Here is a 15005-nt window from a genome sequence, read left to right on the forward strand (position 1 = left end):
CCCCCTGTGTGTCTCTAAAGTCTTTCCCTCAGCCATAAATCTGGGGGGAAAATGTGGGGGTTTGGTGCTGGTTGGTTTTTTTTAAAGCTTCCAGTTTTCCAGCAGAAATTTGGGAGGGCAAAAACCTCCCCAGAGATTTCCATTGGGAAATGCCCCCCCCAGGTCCTCGTGGGAGTGTAGTTCAGAATTTTCATGGAATCATGGAATATCCTGAGTTGGAAGGGACCCACAAGGCTCATTTTATGCTTTCTTTGTGCTGGGGGTGCAGGATCCTGGGAAGAGGAGCAGCACTCCAGGCCAAGGAGCTGCCATGGCTTAGATGTCTCTTCCCTGGTTCTGTTGCAAACCCCACAGCAGCTTTTCCAGCTCAAAATGCAATTTCTGTATGATTTTTTTTTCAAAGCCTGGAGTTGCACACGAAAAACATTCCCCTTTTCTGGGAATCATTAATTGTGACAAACGCCCAAATGGAGAGTTAAACACAGTGAAGAAAAACAGTTTCTGTGAAATCTTCCTCATCATGTTGTTCTTCCAGTCTCTGTGTTATTCCTTCAAGTTTCTTTGGCATCTCATGCCAGAGGTTGATGGTGTGCACTGGGCAGGGTTCTCATCCCAGGTTTCTTAGAATCATGGAATGATTTGGGTTGGAAGGGACCTTAAAGCCCATCCAGTTCCACCCCCTGCCCTGGGCAGGGACACCTTCCACTAGACCACTTTGCTCATATTCCAGGCTGATCTCAGCCACCTGCTAGTGATGAAATCAAAGTCAAAATTGAGAATTCCAGTTTTTGGTCGGTGTTTTTGCCCATTCCATGAGCTGAGGTTTGGCTGCCCCTCACCTGCTTCCAGCAGAAATCCCTCCTGAAGATCCAGAAGCTCCAAGAAGCTGCCCTGGGGAGCTGGAGGTGGCTGGGTTTTCAGGGCATGACAAAACCCTCTTGCAAAGCATTTCCTGAGCTCTGCCAACCAGGAGGATTAGATTTTGGTTTTTTTAAGTAATTACTTGAATAAATATTTCCTTTCCAAACTTGCAGGGCCCAGGGCAAGGATCTGAAACTTTAGTATGGAAATGAATGTAAACTCTTCTGCAGCCTGACAGAAGAGTTGAACCCACAGCAGGATTGAACCTGCAGCAGAATTAAACCAATTTAACCAGCTGGTAATTACCCACAAACACTCTCCCTTCCACTCCTCCCTAATTCCTGGGTTTTCTGGGAGTGCTGGCTCAGCACGACCTGGGGGCAACAGGCTTCAAAATTGTCTTTAAAAAAGCCAACACTGAGGATTTTCAAATCTTATAAAGTTTTTAGTGACTTGTGTTTGGTGGCTGAGGCAGGAGAGGAGAGCACAAGGCCTGTTCCAGAGGTGAGGGAAGTGAGGAATTGGGATTTTAGGGATGGGAAGTGTTCAGTGTTGCTCCTGATCTGGGTAAAGGGGTCCAGCTGACACAGCCAGTGAGATCTACTCCTTTGTCATGGAGCTTTGCCCTCTTTCCATGAAATTGCCATGAAGAATATTCAGCTGCCCTTTGTCTTCTTCCAGGAAAACCTTCAGAGTTGGCCCAGGAGTCCAAAGGTGTTCTGGCTGTGACCCCCCTCACCTATATCCAGCTCCCAGAGCACATGGGGATTACAGCTCCCTCCTGCTGCTATTCCCAGAGCAACAGGGATCACTCACCAGTACAGACCAGTACAAACCACTGTTTCTAATGTGTTTATGCTGCCAAAGCCACATCCCTCTGCCTTCCCTGCCTTGGGAATCACTGACCCTCCACAGCTCCAAACGGGGCAGCTGTGGAGGAAATAAGAGGGAACAGCCTCAAGCTGTGCCAGGGGAAGTTTAGGTTGGATATTAGGGAAAATTTCTCCAAGGAGAGGGTTGTCCAGCCCTGGCACAGCTGCCCAGGGCACTGTTGGAGTCCCCATCCCTGGAGGGCTTTAAAAGCCATGTGGATGTGGCACTTGGGGACATGGGACAGTGGTGGTCTTGGCAGTGCTGGGGGACAGTTGGCCTCGATGATCTTAAAGATCTTTTCCAACCTGAACTATTTCATGATTCCAGTTCCCTTCTCCACCCCACGAGTGCTCTGGGCTTCCTTCTTCCAGCCCACCAAGCCCCAGTGAGTCTGGGGGGTCTGGGCTGCCCAAAACTGCTGGCTGGTGACAAAAGGCAGGCGTTGTCCCCAGCCAACCTTGCTCTGGGGTGACACACCTTGAGCAATCGGCCTTCCCTTCCTGTTTAGCTCTCCTGGAGCACCAGGCTTGTCCAGTCAGCAGGATGATGACCAGGGCTCTGTCAAACCCCAAATAATTACCTACTCTTGTGTGTGTTTCCCAGGGTTGCTGTTTCTGGAAACAGGGTCTTGGGTTTGTTCTCGAGGAAGTTTTGCCTCTCCCTTGTCACCCTTTTTCCATTAATATTGTAACGAGCCTGGCTGGGAATCAGCCAGAGGGGAAAACCCTCCTGCAGTTGTATTTCCTGGAGGAATGAGCTCAAAGTGGGACAAAAAGGGGAAGAGATGACAAGTGCTCTGAGTGAGGCTGGTGGGAAAAGGACTTGAGCTGGACTTGGTGTGTCCAGGGAAGGGAATGGAGCTGGGAAGGGGCTGGAGCAGCAGGAGCAGCTGAGGGAGCTGGGGGGGCTCAGCCTGGAGAAAAGGAGGCTCAGGGGGGACCTTCTGGCTCTGCAACCCCCTGACAGGAGGGGGGAGCCGGGGGGGGGTCGGGCTCTGCTCCCAGGGAACAAGGGACAGGAGGAGAGGGAACGGCCTCAGGCTGTGCCAGGGGAGGGTCAGGTTGAATATTGGGAAAATTTCTCCATGGAAAGGGTTGTCCAGCCCTGGCACAGCTGCCCAGGGCACTGTTGGAGTGCCCACCCCTGGAGGGGTTTAAAAGCCATGTGGATGTGGCACTTGGGGCCGTGGGTTAGTGCCCACCCAGCCATGCTCTGCCCCTCCTGCCCCTGCTCAGCACACAGGGATAAATATCCTCCTGGCACAGCCCTCCGTGTCTTCTGATGGGATATTTTTGTATTAAATACTTGGCAGCATCTCCAGCTGGATCAGGGCCTGACACACTCCCCAGCCCTGGGGTGCCCAGGTCCATCTCAGCCTGTCCCCCTCATAGCCAGAGCTTTTGGGGGGCAGAAAGGGGGGAACAGAGGCAGCCCCCCTGCCCTGCTTTGCTTACACTGTGTTACCTTCAGTGCTGCAGAGGAAGAGATGGATTTTCCACTCCAGGCTGACGTGTTCAGCCAGAGCAAACACAGAGCTGCAGCCTCAGGGGGAATCACAGAATCCTCATGGAATGGTTTGGGTTGGAAGGGACCCTAAAGCTCATCCTGTTCCACCCCCTGCCACGGGCAGGGACACCTTCCACTAGCCCAGGTTGTTCCAAGCCCCATCCAACCTGGCCTTGGACACTTCCAGGGATGGGGCAGCCACAGCTTCTCTGTGTCCAGGGCCAAAGGAGCTGCTGCTGGAGCTGGACCGAGGGGACAGAGGCTGAAGCAGCCCCTCCAGCCCCAGGGCAGTGCAGGGCCGGGTCCCCCGAGAGCAGCTGCAATGAAACCCCCAAATTGTGCCTCTGAAGTGGCACAGGTGGCAGAAGAGAAGCAGAAACCTCGGGGTGGCCAGAGCCACACAGACCCCACACCCTCGGTGCAAAACACCCTAAAAAAACAGCCTCGTGTTTGCGAAACACCCTAAAAATAGCCCCGGGAAGGGGACAAGGACAAGGAGCAGTGACCAGGGACATCTGAAACTGGGATGTGCTCCCTCCCTGCGGGGGCTGCTGTGGCTGTGCTGGCCGTGGGGCTCTGACATGTTCCCTTTGTTGGCAGGAGCTCAGGACAGAGCTGGAGGAGGCTGTTGCCAGGCAAACCCGGAGTTGTTTGTGCAGCAATTCCCATTTGCTGGACTTTGCCATGTCGGGCTGTCAGGCAGTGCCAGAGCGGTACCAGTGCTGTGTCTGGGGCTGCCTGTGCTTGTGGGGGTGGGATTTTTTCCCCTTTCTTTCATTTTTTTTTCGTTATTGTTCTTATTTTTTTTTCTTTTCACCTTTTTTTTTTCAAAGCCACGTTGCAGCAACCTGGGCTAGTGGGAGGTGTCCCTGCCCATGGCAGGGGGGTGGGACGACAGGAGCTTTAAGATCCCTTCCAACCCAAACCATTCTGGGATTCTACAGCTCTTTCATTGAGCTTGGTGTTTATCCAAAGGGACGGGAGCTGGGCTGGGACCTTGTAGAGACTGGGAGGGGAAAACTGCTCAATTCTTGGGGCTCCTCTGCTTGAGGTTAATCAAAGTGTTCCATGGCAGGGAGCACTGGAGTGGCTGGAGGGGGAACATGGTTCTGTGTGCAGAGGGGGGATTTTTGGGGTTGTCCTGTGCAGAGCAAGGAGTTGAACTTCATGACCCTAGTGGGTCCCTTCCAATTCAGGGTATTCTGTGACAGGGCAGCTCAGCAATTTTGGACATAGAACCTGCCTGGGAAGGTGTGCAGGGTCCTCCTGTGCCATTTCACAGAATCCCAGAGTGGTTTGGGTTGGAAAGGACCTCAAAGCCCATCTCATTCCACCCCCATGGGCAGGGACAACTTCCACTAGCCCAGGTTGCTCCAAGCCCTGCCCAGCCTGGCCTTGGACATTTCCAGGGATCCAGGGGCAGCCACAGCTTCTCTGGGCAACCTGTGCCAGGGCCTCCCCACCCTCACAGGGAACAATTCCTTCCCAATATCCCGTCTAACTTTGTCCTCTGGCAGTGGGAAGCCATTCTCTGTGTCCTGTCCCTCCATCCCTTGTCCCCAGTCCCTCTCCAGCTCTCCTGGAGCCCCTTTAGGCCCTGCAAGGGGCTCTCAGCTCTCCCTGGAGCCTTCTCTTCTCCAGGTGAACCCCCCCAGCTCTCCCAGCCTGGCTCCAGAGCAGAGGGGCTCCAGCCCTCGGAGCATCTCCGTGACCTCCTCTGGAATTGTTCCAGCAGCTCCAGGTCAATCTGATGCTGGTCCACGGGGCCGGAGGCAGCTCTGCCGATGAGAGCTCCCCTCTCACTGGGGGGAGCAGAGGGGGTTTCCACCAGTTTTCTTTTCCCTTTGCCCGCCGGAGACAATTCCAACACTCCCGAGGGCGGGGGGAGCTCCCGCTGGCGGCTGCGGGTTGACCTGATGCCTGTGCCTTGGCCCCGCCCCTACGCTACCATTGGCCCGGCGGGTGCTTGGTGGTCACGCCCCCGCATTTCCATTGGTGGAGGCCGCCCAGGGGGCGTGTCCCCACCCGCCCTATGTAACCGAAGCGGGTGCGGGGTCCGGGGGTCGCTGCGCAGCCCGGGGGTGTCCGGGGGGCTTTTAGGGGGGTTTTGGGGGTTCCCGGGGGTCTCCCCATCGCTCACCCCCCGCCGCGATGCTCGTGGCCGGCTCGCCGTGTCCCCTGGAGGAGCACCGGGGCTGCGGGACCCGGCGGGGCGGGCAGGTAAGGAAGGGCTGCCGGGGGGATACACGGGGGGGACCCGCCCGGGAGGGGCTGGGGGTGTCCCCCTGAGCACCGCTGCTGTCCCCCCCCCGCCCGGGGACACCTCCAACCCCCGGCCGGCTGCAGGGAGGGGACAAGTCGGGACACGTCGAGGGACCGTCCGGGATGCGGGAGGCTGGACATGGTGGGGGAGTGGGGGGTGGGGGGTGCTGGGAGCATCTCCAGACTCCTGGAGGGGCACCGGAGGGCTGGGCAGGGAAGTTTTGGTGTTGCCGATCCCTCCGGGAGCTGGGACGTGTGTGGGAGCAGGGCAGAACCGGGGACAAAGGGAAACTGAGGCAGGGGGTGATGGGATGTGCCCGCCGGTGTGAGTGGTGGGGGGCTGGCAGGAGGATGGGGGCCCTCTGGGAGTTCTGTCCTGTTGTTTGGCTCGTGCTGCTGTTCCAGGCCGGTTATGGGATCTCTGATGACCCGTTAACCCAAATATTCTGGAAGTGTCTGGCATCGCTTTTGCATTTGGAAGCTCAGTGTGGAAAACTGGGGTGTCCGTGGAGCTTTGCATGATCTCCCTGACCCTCTCAGGCAACCAGAGCGGTCTGCAGCGTCAGTCCAACATCCTGAGTGTCCTGAAAAGTTGGGAACTGCCTCTATTTGCAAGACTTGTTTTCCCCTCTCCAAAAAAAAAAAAAAAAAAAAATCGCATTTTTTCCCTGTTGCTCCTGCATTCCCCCTTCCCTCAGGTTTCCCCGGGGACAGCGGGATTGCTCTGCAGCTGGGGGGAGAGTTGGTGGTCCCCCAGCCATGTCACTGCAGGATGGTTCCTCCTGACACGGGCTGGAGGCTGGGAGTGCCGGGACAGTGGGTGGGAGAAACCCCAGGGAACAAACAGCAGGGGGGTCGCTCCAGCACTTGTCCTGACATGAGCCAAAGCCTGAAATTTGGAGCAGGCAGGGGTGAGGCTGGGGGTGTCGGGGATGCCCCAGACCTTGGCCAGCAGTGTCTGGCAGGTACTACCGAAATTCCCTGGATCTGAGGCTTCCCCGCTGCCTGTGAAGGTGCCTCGGTTGTGTTCCTGTGATGGTGTTTGTTTAACCTCGTCTGATAAGGGATGGTTTTCCCACACCTGACTAAGCGCTGGCACCAGTGTGGGGAGGGGGGATTAGTGCTCAGCACACCCATCTTCCCACTCCTGGGGCATTATCTCCTTCCCCCGGAGCCCCTCTGCCTGCCCTGTGCCAGCTGGAGCCTGGGAGCAGGTTGTGTGCCCGGTGCAGGGCACAGCACCCCCGTGCCTCAGCTTCCCTTTGGTTTGACAGGATAACAGGAAACAGCCTTCAGTTGTACCAGGGGAAGTCGAGATCGGATGTTAGGAAAAAGGCAAGGGTCGTCCAGCCCTGGCACAGCTGCCCAGGGAAGTGGTGGGATCACCATCCCTGGAGGGATTTAAAAGATGTGTGGATGTGGCACTTTGGGGACGTGGGTTAGTGGTGGCCTTGGCAGCGCCGGGTTGGACTCTTAGGGGGCTTCTCCAACTTGAACTATTCCCATGATGTGATTCTCCACCAGTGGAAGCAGGAGGAGATCCCTTATCCAGAGGTGGCACAGGGAGGGTTAAACCACAGCACCCCCGGGATTGCTTAATGCAGCAAAACACGGGGATGATTAAAAACACCTTCAAAGGTCACCCTGAGCTGTCACCGAAAAGCCTCGGGCTGGCTCCGGGCTCCTCGGCTCCTCCCTGCCGTCGGGGTTGGAATTCCAGCCGGCCGGAATGCTGCTGCCTGTCCCGTGGATTTGCCGTCCCGTGGATTTGCCGTGCTGGGATCTGGCTGTTGCTCTCCCTTCCCAGGGATCCTCTCAGAGCTTTTGGAGCAGCTCCTGTCCCCAAACCCTGAGTTAGCACGGAGCCAACTCAGCGCCTGGAGCAGCGGCAGGAACCCGATCCCGCTGACCCCTGGAGTGCTTCCGTGGTGACTCAGGGCGGGAGCATCCCATGGGAGCCCTTGGATGTGGGCACTCCTGGCTTTGCCCTGCCTGTATCCCGGGGCCCTGTCCTGCTGCCCGGCTCATGAGCAGCACGTGGCCACAGTGACAGCTGCTGCCTGTCACCTCCTGCCATCCCACACCCCTTCCCTGCTCGGGAGAGGGTGCCAGGCTGCACCCGCCACTCCAGAGGGATTTGGGTCGTGCCTTGGCATCCCTCCCTGTGGGCGGGTTGGCCAGTTCACCCAGGAACTGGGTGACTGGGTGCTGTGGGAGCCCGGCTGCCCCTTTCCAGCCCTCAGGGGTGTGGGGCAGCACCCCCTGCGCCCTGCTGGGGATGATAATTTATTTTTGGGTCCTGGGGGCTGGCAGGGATCCAGCTGTGTCCTGGTTTTGCCTGGGATAGGGTTCACTTTCCTCTTTTGGTGGCTTTGGCTGGGCTGGGACAGGGTTCCCTGGGTGTCCCCAGCAGCACAAGTGGGGTGACCAGTGGGCACTGCCTGCCCTGTGTGGGTCTCCCTGAACCCAGAGCAGGGAGCAGGTACTGGATGAAGTGTCCCTCAGGATGGGCCAAGGCAGCTTTGTGTCCGACACCACGGGCACAGCTCCTGCCTCTGGTTCTCCGTGGCACTGCTCCCCCCTGGATGTGCTGGGGGGACCATGGGAGGGAGCAGGGTGGTCTTGGGCATCCCAGGGTGAGGTGAGACCCTGGGTGGGCAGATCCAGCCTCTGGGTTGGTGTTGGGATCCCATTCAAACATCCCGTGGAGGTGCTTGGGAACAGGTCGTACCCTCATGGGGCCACACCCAGCTCCTGCTGCTGGAGGGGCGGGGGGATTTCTGCAGGGAAGGGGAAGAGGAGGGTGGTTCTTCACCAGCTGGAGAGGATTCCTGAGCAGCTTCTCCGTGGCAGGACCTGTATCCAGAGGGTGGGCTGGGGGAAGCTGCTGTGTCCCTCCTGCTGCTGCTTCCATGTCTCTGTCCTGGTTTGGGGCTATTTGTGTCACTGTCCCCGTGTGCTCCCTGACTGGGGACAGCCTGCACCCACCTGCCGGCAGAGAGGAGGCAAATCGGTGTTTGGAGAAAACATGGCATAGAAAACTTGCTTTTCCCTTGGGAGATGGAAGGGGAGGGGGTTTGAGCAGGAGGGGGGGCAGAAAGGATCTAAACCCTGTGCTTGGAGCGTGGAAAGCCCCTGTGAGGGGCGGGGCTCGTTTCTGGCTTAACTGTGTGAATGGATTTGGGGAGGGGGGAAGCTGGTGATGTTCAGGGATATTTTGTGCCCGGCTGGGGTCAGAGGGACCGCGGTTGTGCTGGGGATTGCCACCACAGTGCCTGGTGCCGCTCCTGTCCCCCTCTGCCATCCTGCGGGACCCTCGCCCGCTGTTTTTCCCTGTTTTTCCCTGTTTTCCCAAGGAGGGGGCGGTGTCACCGCCGTCCTGCCCCGTGTCCCGCTGTGTCACACGCACCTCCGGGAGCGGAGCAACGTCCCCGCCGGGTTTCATCAGGCACTGCCAGCCTGACGTAAGGGCTGTGGGGGCGAGGGCCAGTGGCCCCAGCGGGGTGGCTGCCTGAGTCACCCCTTCCTGTGACACCGGCGGGGACACTCGGTGGCTCCGGTGACTCCCGGCTGCTCCTTCCTCCCCAGGAAACAGGGATCAAGGTCCCCCGGGAGCTGGCGAAGGGCCCCAGTGCCTTCATCCCCCTGGCAGAGGTGAGAGCCGTGGGGCCGGGCTGGGGTGGGGAGGGGGCTCCTTCCCCCCTCCCTGCCCTGGGTGGGGGGTCAGGGGGGATTCCCACACCCCACCCCAATTCCTAGTGCCTGGTGGGGCTGGGATGCTGGGGAAGGGTCAGCCAGCCCGGGGGTGTCCCCATGGCAGTGGGAGGGTATCGTTTGGGAGGGTTGTGTTGTCACCCGGGTGTTTTCCTGCCCTGCCCGTGCCTCAGTTTCCCCGCTCATCCAGACACAAATGTCCTTCCCCTGACAGGCAAAGGTCCTGCCCACCCCTGCCCTGCCCTGCCCCTCCCCAGAAGAAAAACTCTGTCCCAAAATCCCCGGGGCACCCTCAGCCCTATCTCAGCTCCCACCGAGGGTGTCCCAGATGGTCCCTCCCCGGGCAGAGATATCGGTGTCGTCACCCTGCCGGGGGGGCTGAGCCCCAGCTCCTGCCCTCCAGTGCCCAAATAAACAACCCAACCCACGGGCTGAGCCACACGGGAGCCAGCATGGACACCCCTGGACACCCCCAGCCCCCCAGGAATGGGAAGGGGGAGACGGGCACCGGGAGCCACCGGCGGTGCCCATTCCGGAGGCAGGGAGCTCCCGCCGGGGTGAGGATCTGCTGCAAGGGGATGGGTGCTGCTTGCTGGGGGGGGGGAGGGTCTCCCTCGAGGTTGTGGGGGTGGAAGGAGCGAGGGGCTGCCTCTCACAGCCCTTCCCTGCTCTCTGCATCCCGCAGATCCCGCGGGAAGGAGCGGAGAGTGGCCTGCGCCAGCTCCTCATCGAGGCCTTCGTGTCGGCGGGGAGGGTGGACCACGTCGCCATGGTCATGGGGCTGCACCCCCAGTACCTCAGCAGCTTCTGGAAGACCCAGTACCTCCTGCTGCGCATGGACGGGCCCCTGCCCTACCACAAGCGCCACTACATCGCCATCATGGTGAGCAGGGGGGGCCTGGGGGGGTCACACTGGGCTCTGGGGGGTCCCAGCGCTGCTGCTCAGGAGGCAGGAAGGGATTTGGGATCTTAGAGATGAGCCCCTCTCTGATCTGAGGTCCCAGGGGGTTAAAGTGGGGTCTCAGCACTGCTGTAGGAAGGCATTTGGGACCCCACCATTGGGCCCCCTCTGATCTCGGGTCCCAAAGCCTTGGAAGCCCCTTTAAGGTTGGTGCCCACCCAGGTACCCCAGCACCCTCCCTTCCAGAGCCCCTGGGGACTGGCACTGATGGTGGAGGGAGAAAACCTCCCCTGGTAGGGTCCCAGCACCACTGCTCAGGAGGCAGGAGGGCATTTGGGACCCCAAAGATGAGCCCCTCTCTGATCTGGGGTCCCAGGGGCTTAAGGTGGGGTCCCAGCACTGCTGCAGGAAGGCATTGGGGACCCCCCCAGTTGGACCCCCCTGATCTGGGGTGTCCCAAAGCTTTATGAACCCTTTTGGAGTTGGTGCCCCCCCAGGGTTCCCCAAGACCCTCCCTCCAGAGCCTCTGAGGGGGATCAGACCTCCCTGTCTGGACTCATATCCCAGGGAAAACCCCCCAGGAGGGATGTGAGGGGGGGTGTCCCTGCCTTGGCTTCTCCGAGGGTTTGTCTCAGGTTGGGGGGCCCTGCCTGGTGCTGGGGGTGACTCCCGGCTCTCCCGCAGGCAGCAGCCCGGCACCAGTGCTCCTACCTGGTGAGACTGCACATGGGGGAGTTCCTGCAGGTGGGGGGCAGCCCTGCCTGGCTGCAGGGGCTGCACTGTGCCCCCCAAAAGCTCCGCAACCTCAACGAGATCAACAAGCTGCTGGCGCACCGGCCCTGGCTCGTCACCAAGGAGCACATCGAGGTGAGGGGGGTGCTGCCGGCACAAATCACCCCCAAAACACACTGTCTGGGGGGGGGCTGACCCCGGGGGCCACACCCCTGCTTGCACCCACCCCCAGGTTTAACCCTTTTGGGGCTGAGTGACCCCCACGGGTCTGTGGGGGAGGCACATCCCAAACACGCTCCCGTGTCCCTGCCCTGGGTCTGCCCGGCCCTGGGCTGGGGTGGGGGGTTCTGTGGGGAAGCTGGGGGGTCTCTCCAACCCTCCCTGTGCCTTGCAGGCTCTGCTGAAGCCCGGGGAGGACAGCTGGTCGCTGGCAGAGCTGGTGCAGGCCCTGGTGCTCCTCACCCACTACCACTCGCTCGCCTCCTTCGTCTTCGGCTGCGGCATCAAACCCGAGGGGGACCAGGATGGGGGGAACGGCTGCTGGGCCCCCTCACCCCACAGTGACAGCAGCCCTGGCTCTGAGGACAGCATGGGGGGCTCTGGGGTAAGGGGGGCTTTGCCTTGCAGGGGTGGGAGGGCGTGGTGGGGTGCTGGGTGCTTTATGCAGCTTCTCCTGGGAATCCCAGAATGGTTTGAGTTGGGAGAGACCTTAAAGCTCATCTTGTTCCATCCCCCTGCCATGAGCAGGGACAGCTTCCACTATCCCAGGTAGCTCCAAGCCCCATCCAGCCTGGCCCTGGACACTTCCAGGGATGGGGCAGCCACAGCTTCTCTGGGCAACCTGTGCCAGGGCTTCACCCCCCTCACAGGGAAGAATTCCTTCCCAATATCCCATCTAACCCTGTCCTCTGACAGTGGGAAGCCATTCCCTGTGTCCTGTCCCTCCATCCCTTGTCCTAAGTCCCTCTTCTGCTCTCCTGGAGCCCCTTAGGCCCTGGAAGGGGCTCCCAGGTCTCCCTGGAGCCTTCTCCTCCCCACGTGAACCCCCCCAGCTCTCCAGCCTGGCTCCATCATCAAGGTGCTCCAGCCCTTGGAGCATCTCCGTGGCCTTTTGTTGGGAACAGCAAATGCTTTAGGGCTGTGCAGTATCATCCTCATCCTCTGCAGGGCTTCCCCCTCCTCCCAGTCCTGGGCATGGAGCATGGGAGCTGCTTGAGGTCTGGGCAGGACAAACCCAGAGGCTCTTTGCAGCAGCCCTGAGGCTGCTCCAAGTGCCAGCAGAGCTGGTTTTGGGGGCCCCTCTGCTCGAGCAGAGGCAGGGTTGACCCTGCCCTGTGGTCCCCCCAGGGCAGGGACGCCATGCAGGAGGTGGAGATGCTGATGGAGAGGATGAAGCTGCTGCAGGAAAACCAGCAGGAGGAGGAAGGCGTCACACAGGAGGAGATGGAGACGCGCTTCGAGCTGGAAAAGACGGAGAGTTTGCTGGTCCCTCCCTCAGGTGAGGAGGTGCAGGGGGGCACCTGGCTGGGGAGGGGGTCCCCGTGGGCCAGGGGAAGGGGGAAAAGCAAGAATCTGCCTGGGAGAGCAGGATCAGCCTCTCAGTGCAGGGCTGGCTCTGTCTGGGGTCCCACCACGTCACTCCCGGCCGCCCTGGTGGTGCCTTGCAGATATTTTGGACCCCTCCCTGCAGTCCCACGTCCGCTGCTTTGTGGAGGACCCCGAGTTCGGCTACAAGGACTTCACACGGAGGGGGGAGCAGGCCCCCCCCACCTTCCATGCTCAGGTGAGAGGGGGGTGCTGGGAGGGGAGGGGGGGCAGCTCCTGCTTGTCTTGCCCTGGGGGGGCAGAGGGGACGTTCCCAGGGTGATGGGAGCAGCTGGGTGAGTGAAGGGCTTGGAGCTGAGCGAGATGCTGAGAGCTGTGGGGCCAACTTAGGGGGGAGAGACCCCCCAAAACCCCAAAATCCCCAATCCCCCAGGATTACACGTGGGAGGACCACGGCTTCTCGCTGATCAACCGCCTGTACCCGGACGTGGGGCAGCTGCTGGACGAGAAGTTCCAGGTGGTTTATAACCTGACCTACAACACCATCGCCATGCACTGCGGGGTGGACACCTCCATGCTCCGCAGGGCCATCTGGAACTACGTCCACTGTGTCTTTGGCATCCGGTAGGTCCCCAAAACCTGGCCTGGAGCTTGTTCTCCGCCTCGGGAAGAGCCCGGGAGTGGGTCCAGTGACTTGGTCTTGCTCAGGTTGTTGCTTGATTAAGGGCAAATGGTGCTGTTGTGGGGCTCGGCTGAGGTCCAGAAGGACCCCAGGGGGTGGCAATTTGGGAATAATTTTTTATTATAAGGGAGGCACAGAATTCTCTGTGATGAGGGAAGTGAGGCCCTGGCACAGGTTGCCCAGAGAGGTGGTGGACTCTCCATCCCTGGTTGTGGACTCCTCATCCCTGGAAGTGTCCAAGGCCAGGCTGGACGGGGCTTGGAGCTACCTGGGCTAGTGGAAGGTGTCCCTGCCCATGGCAAGGGGTGGAACGAGATGGGCTTTAAGATCCCTTCCAACACAAACTGTTTTGGGATTCTGTGAGTGCACAGAGGCTGTGGCTGAAGAACACACTCTCCCCTCTCTCCCCAGCTACGACGACTACGACTACGGGGAGGTGAACCAGCTCCTGGAGCGCAACCTGAAGATCTACATCAAGACAGTGGCTTGTTACCCGGAGAAGACGACCAAGCAGATCTACACCCAGTTCTGGAGGCACTTCAAACACTCGGAGAAGGTGCTGCCCCCCTCCCTGCCCCTGCTGGCGGGGTGTTTGGGGGTGCTGATCCCACCCCCTGACCCCCCTCTCTCCCCTCAGGTGCACATCAACCTGCTCCTGCTGGAGGCCCGGATGCAGGCGGCTCTGCTCTACGCCCTCCGCGCCGTCACCCGCTACATGACCTGACCCTGCTCTGCTCCCTCCTCCTCCTCCTCCTGCCCCACGGGCCCCACGGGTGGGGGACAGGCCAGGGGGGAGCTGCCACCCTGTTCCAGTGAGCCTGCAGTGTTATCTCCCTGCTGAAGGGGAGCTGGGGAAGGAAAGTTGGGGCTTCCCCGTTCGTTCTCCCAGGGAAGGGGATCCCTAAGAAGTGGTGGGAAGAGCCTGTTGTGCTGCCCTGGCAGAGCTGGGGGTGCCCCACTGCTCTGTGCCCTTTTGGGGTGAGCCTGAAGGAAGCCAAACTGGGGTGTCTGTGGGAGCAGTGCTGGTGTCACACCACTGTGTGACACATCCTAGTGTCAGAGGACTGTCCCCCTGCCAGAGAGGGCCAGAGGGCTTCACTCCTGCTTTCTGGGGTCTCGTTGTGCCTTTAACTTGGGTGCCAGGGCAGGAGCAGGGTGAGGGGAGAAGTGCCCGTGGGGTGTTTTACACCTTTTCTTGTGCATCTCCACTGCCCCAGTTTGAGGGGCTGAGGTGGGAGCTGTGCTGGGACACGGGGCTCCCTCCTGCTGTGATGGAGTGACCGTGGCTTTATCCAGACGTGCCAGAGCATTCCCAGAGGCGCAGGTCGCCAGGGAGGTGTCTGTTTTGGGAAAGTCCCCACTCCTGGCTCTGCTGGAGCAGGATCCAGGGCCAGCAGCACCACCACCCTTGGTTTGGCTGTTTAATCATATCTCCAGTTAAGTTATTTCTATATTTTTTTGGGTGTATTTACTTCTGACTGGGCATGGAAATGCCCCTGTGACTTTGCTACGGATCTTGTTCGAAAAAATAAAGTTGTTGGTTTTTATTTTCAATTTATATTTTTAGGGTTTTTTTTTTTTTATTCTTTCTCCTTCTTCCCCTTCCCCTTGCTCAGCCCAGGGGCTGATCCTGTATGGAATTGGGGGGAGACAGGTGGGGTGGATCCTGCTGCTCTGGAAGTGTTTGGGAGCATCCCTGGGTTGTCCAAGGGGGAAAATGGGGGGGGTCTGAGCACTCCCTATTTTCCTGAGGGGAGTGGGTTTGACTCCAGCCCACCCTCCTTGTGGTGATTGTTCCCACCCGGTTTTGGATGTAACACCCTCCTGGGAGGTCGGGATCTGGGGCACGACAGTCGTCCCACTGTGGGTTTTCCATGGGATGTGTGATCCTGCTGCTGGGGTGGTTCTGGGGGGGTGGAGCAGCACTGG

At 59.6% G+C, this 15005-nt stretch overlaps 1 protein-coding gene across 4 annotated transcripts; it reads left to right on the top strand.

Moving 5' to 3' along the window:
• Nucleotides 1–5257: 5257 nt before the first annotated feature.
• Nucleotides 5258–14634, top strand: SESN2 (sestrin 2). Of its 4 annotated transcripts, XM_064635363.1 has the most exons (10): nucleotides 5258–5460; nucleotides 9091–9156; nucleotides 9902–10099; nucleotides 10802–10984; nucleotides 11244–11453; nucleotides 12197–12347; nucleotides 12517–12632; nucleotides 12828–13018; nucleotides 13488–13632; nucleotides 13714–14634. In XM_064635363.1, the coding sequence occupies exons 1-10, from the start codon at nucleotides 5392–5394 to the stop codon at nucleotides 13798–13800; spliced, it is 1416 nt and encodes a 471-aa protein (XP_064491433.1). In that variant the 5' UTR covers nucleotides 5258–5391; the 3' UTR covers nucleotides 13801–14634. The 4 variants fall into 4 exon arrangements, with proteins under 4 accessions (XP_064491433.1, XP_064491432.1, XP_064491430.1 ...); XM_064635362.1 differs by having other exon boundaries at nucleotides 5305–5460; nucleotides 13488–13912; XM_064635361.1 differs by lacking the exons at nucleotides 5258–5460; nucleotides 9091–9156 and adding an exon at nucleotides 9350–9773 and having other exon boundaries at nucleotides 13714–13912.
• The last annotated feature ends 371 nt before the right edge of the window (nucleotides 14635–15005 follow it).

Source organism: Pseudopipra pipra, chromosome 24, assembly GCF_036250125.1.
Source record: "Pseudopipra pipra isolate bDixPip1 chromosome 24, bDixPip1.hap1, whole genome shotgun sequence".
Lineage (NCBI taxonomy): Eukaryota > Metazoa > Chordata > Aves > Passeriformes > Pipridae > Pseudopipra > Pseudopipra pipra.

Coding starts and splice junctions, on each gene's coding strand:
- SESN2 (XM_064635362.1), top strand. CDS start 5,392: ATGCTCGTGGCCGGCTCGCCGTGTCCCCTGGAGGAGCACCGGGGCTGC. Junction 11,454..12,196: donor ACAGCATGGGGGGCTCTGGG/GTAAGGGGGGCT, acceptor TGGTCCCCCCAG/GGCAGGGACGCCATGCAGGA. Junction 13,019..13,487: donor CACTGTGTCTTTGGCATCCG/GTAGGTCCCCAA, acceptor CTCTCTCCCCAG/CTACGACGACTACGACTACG.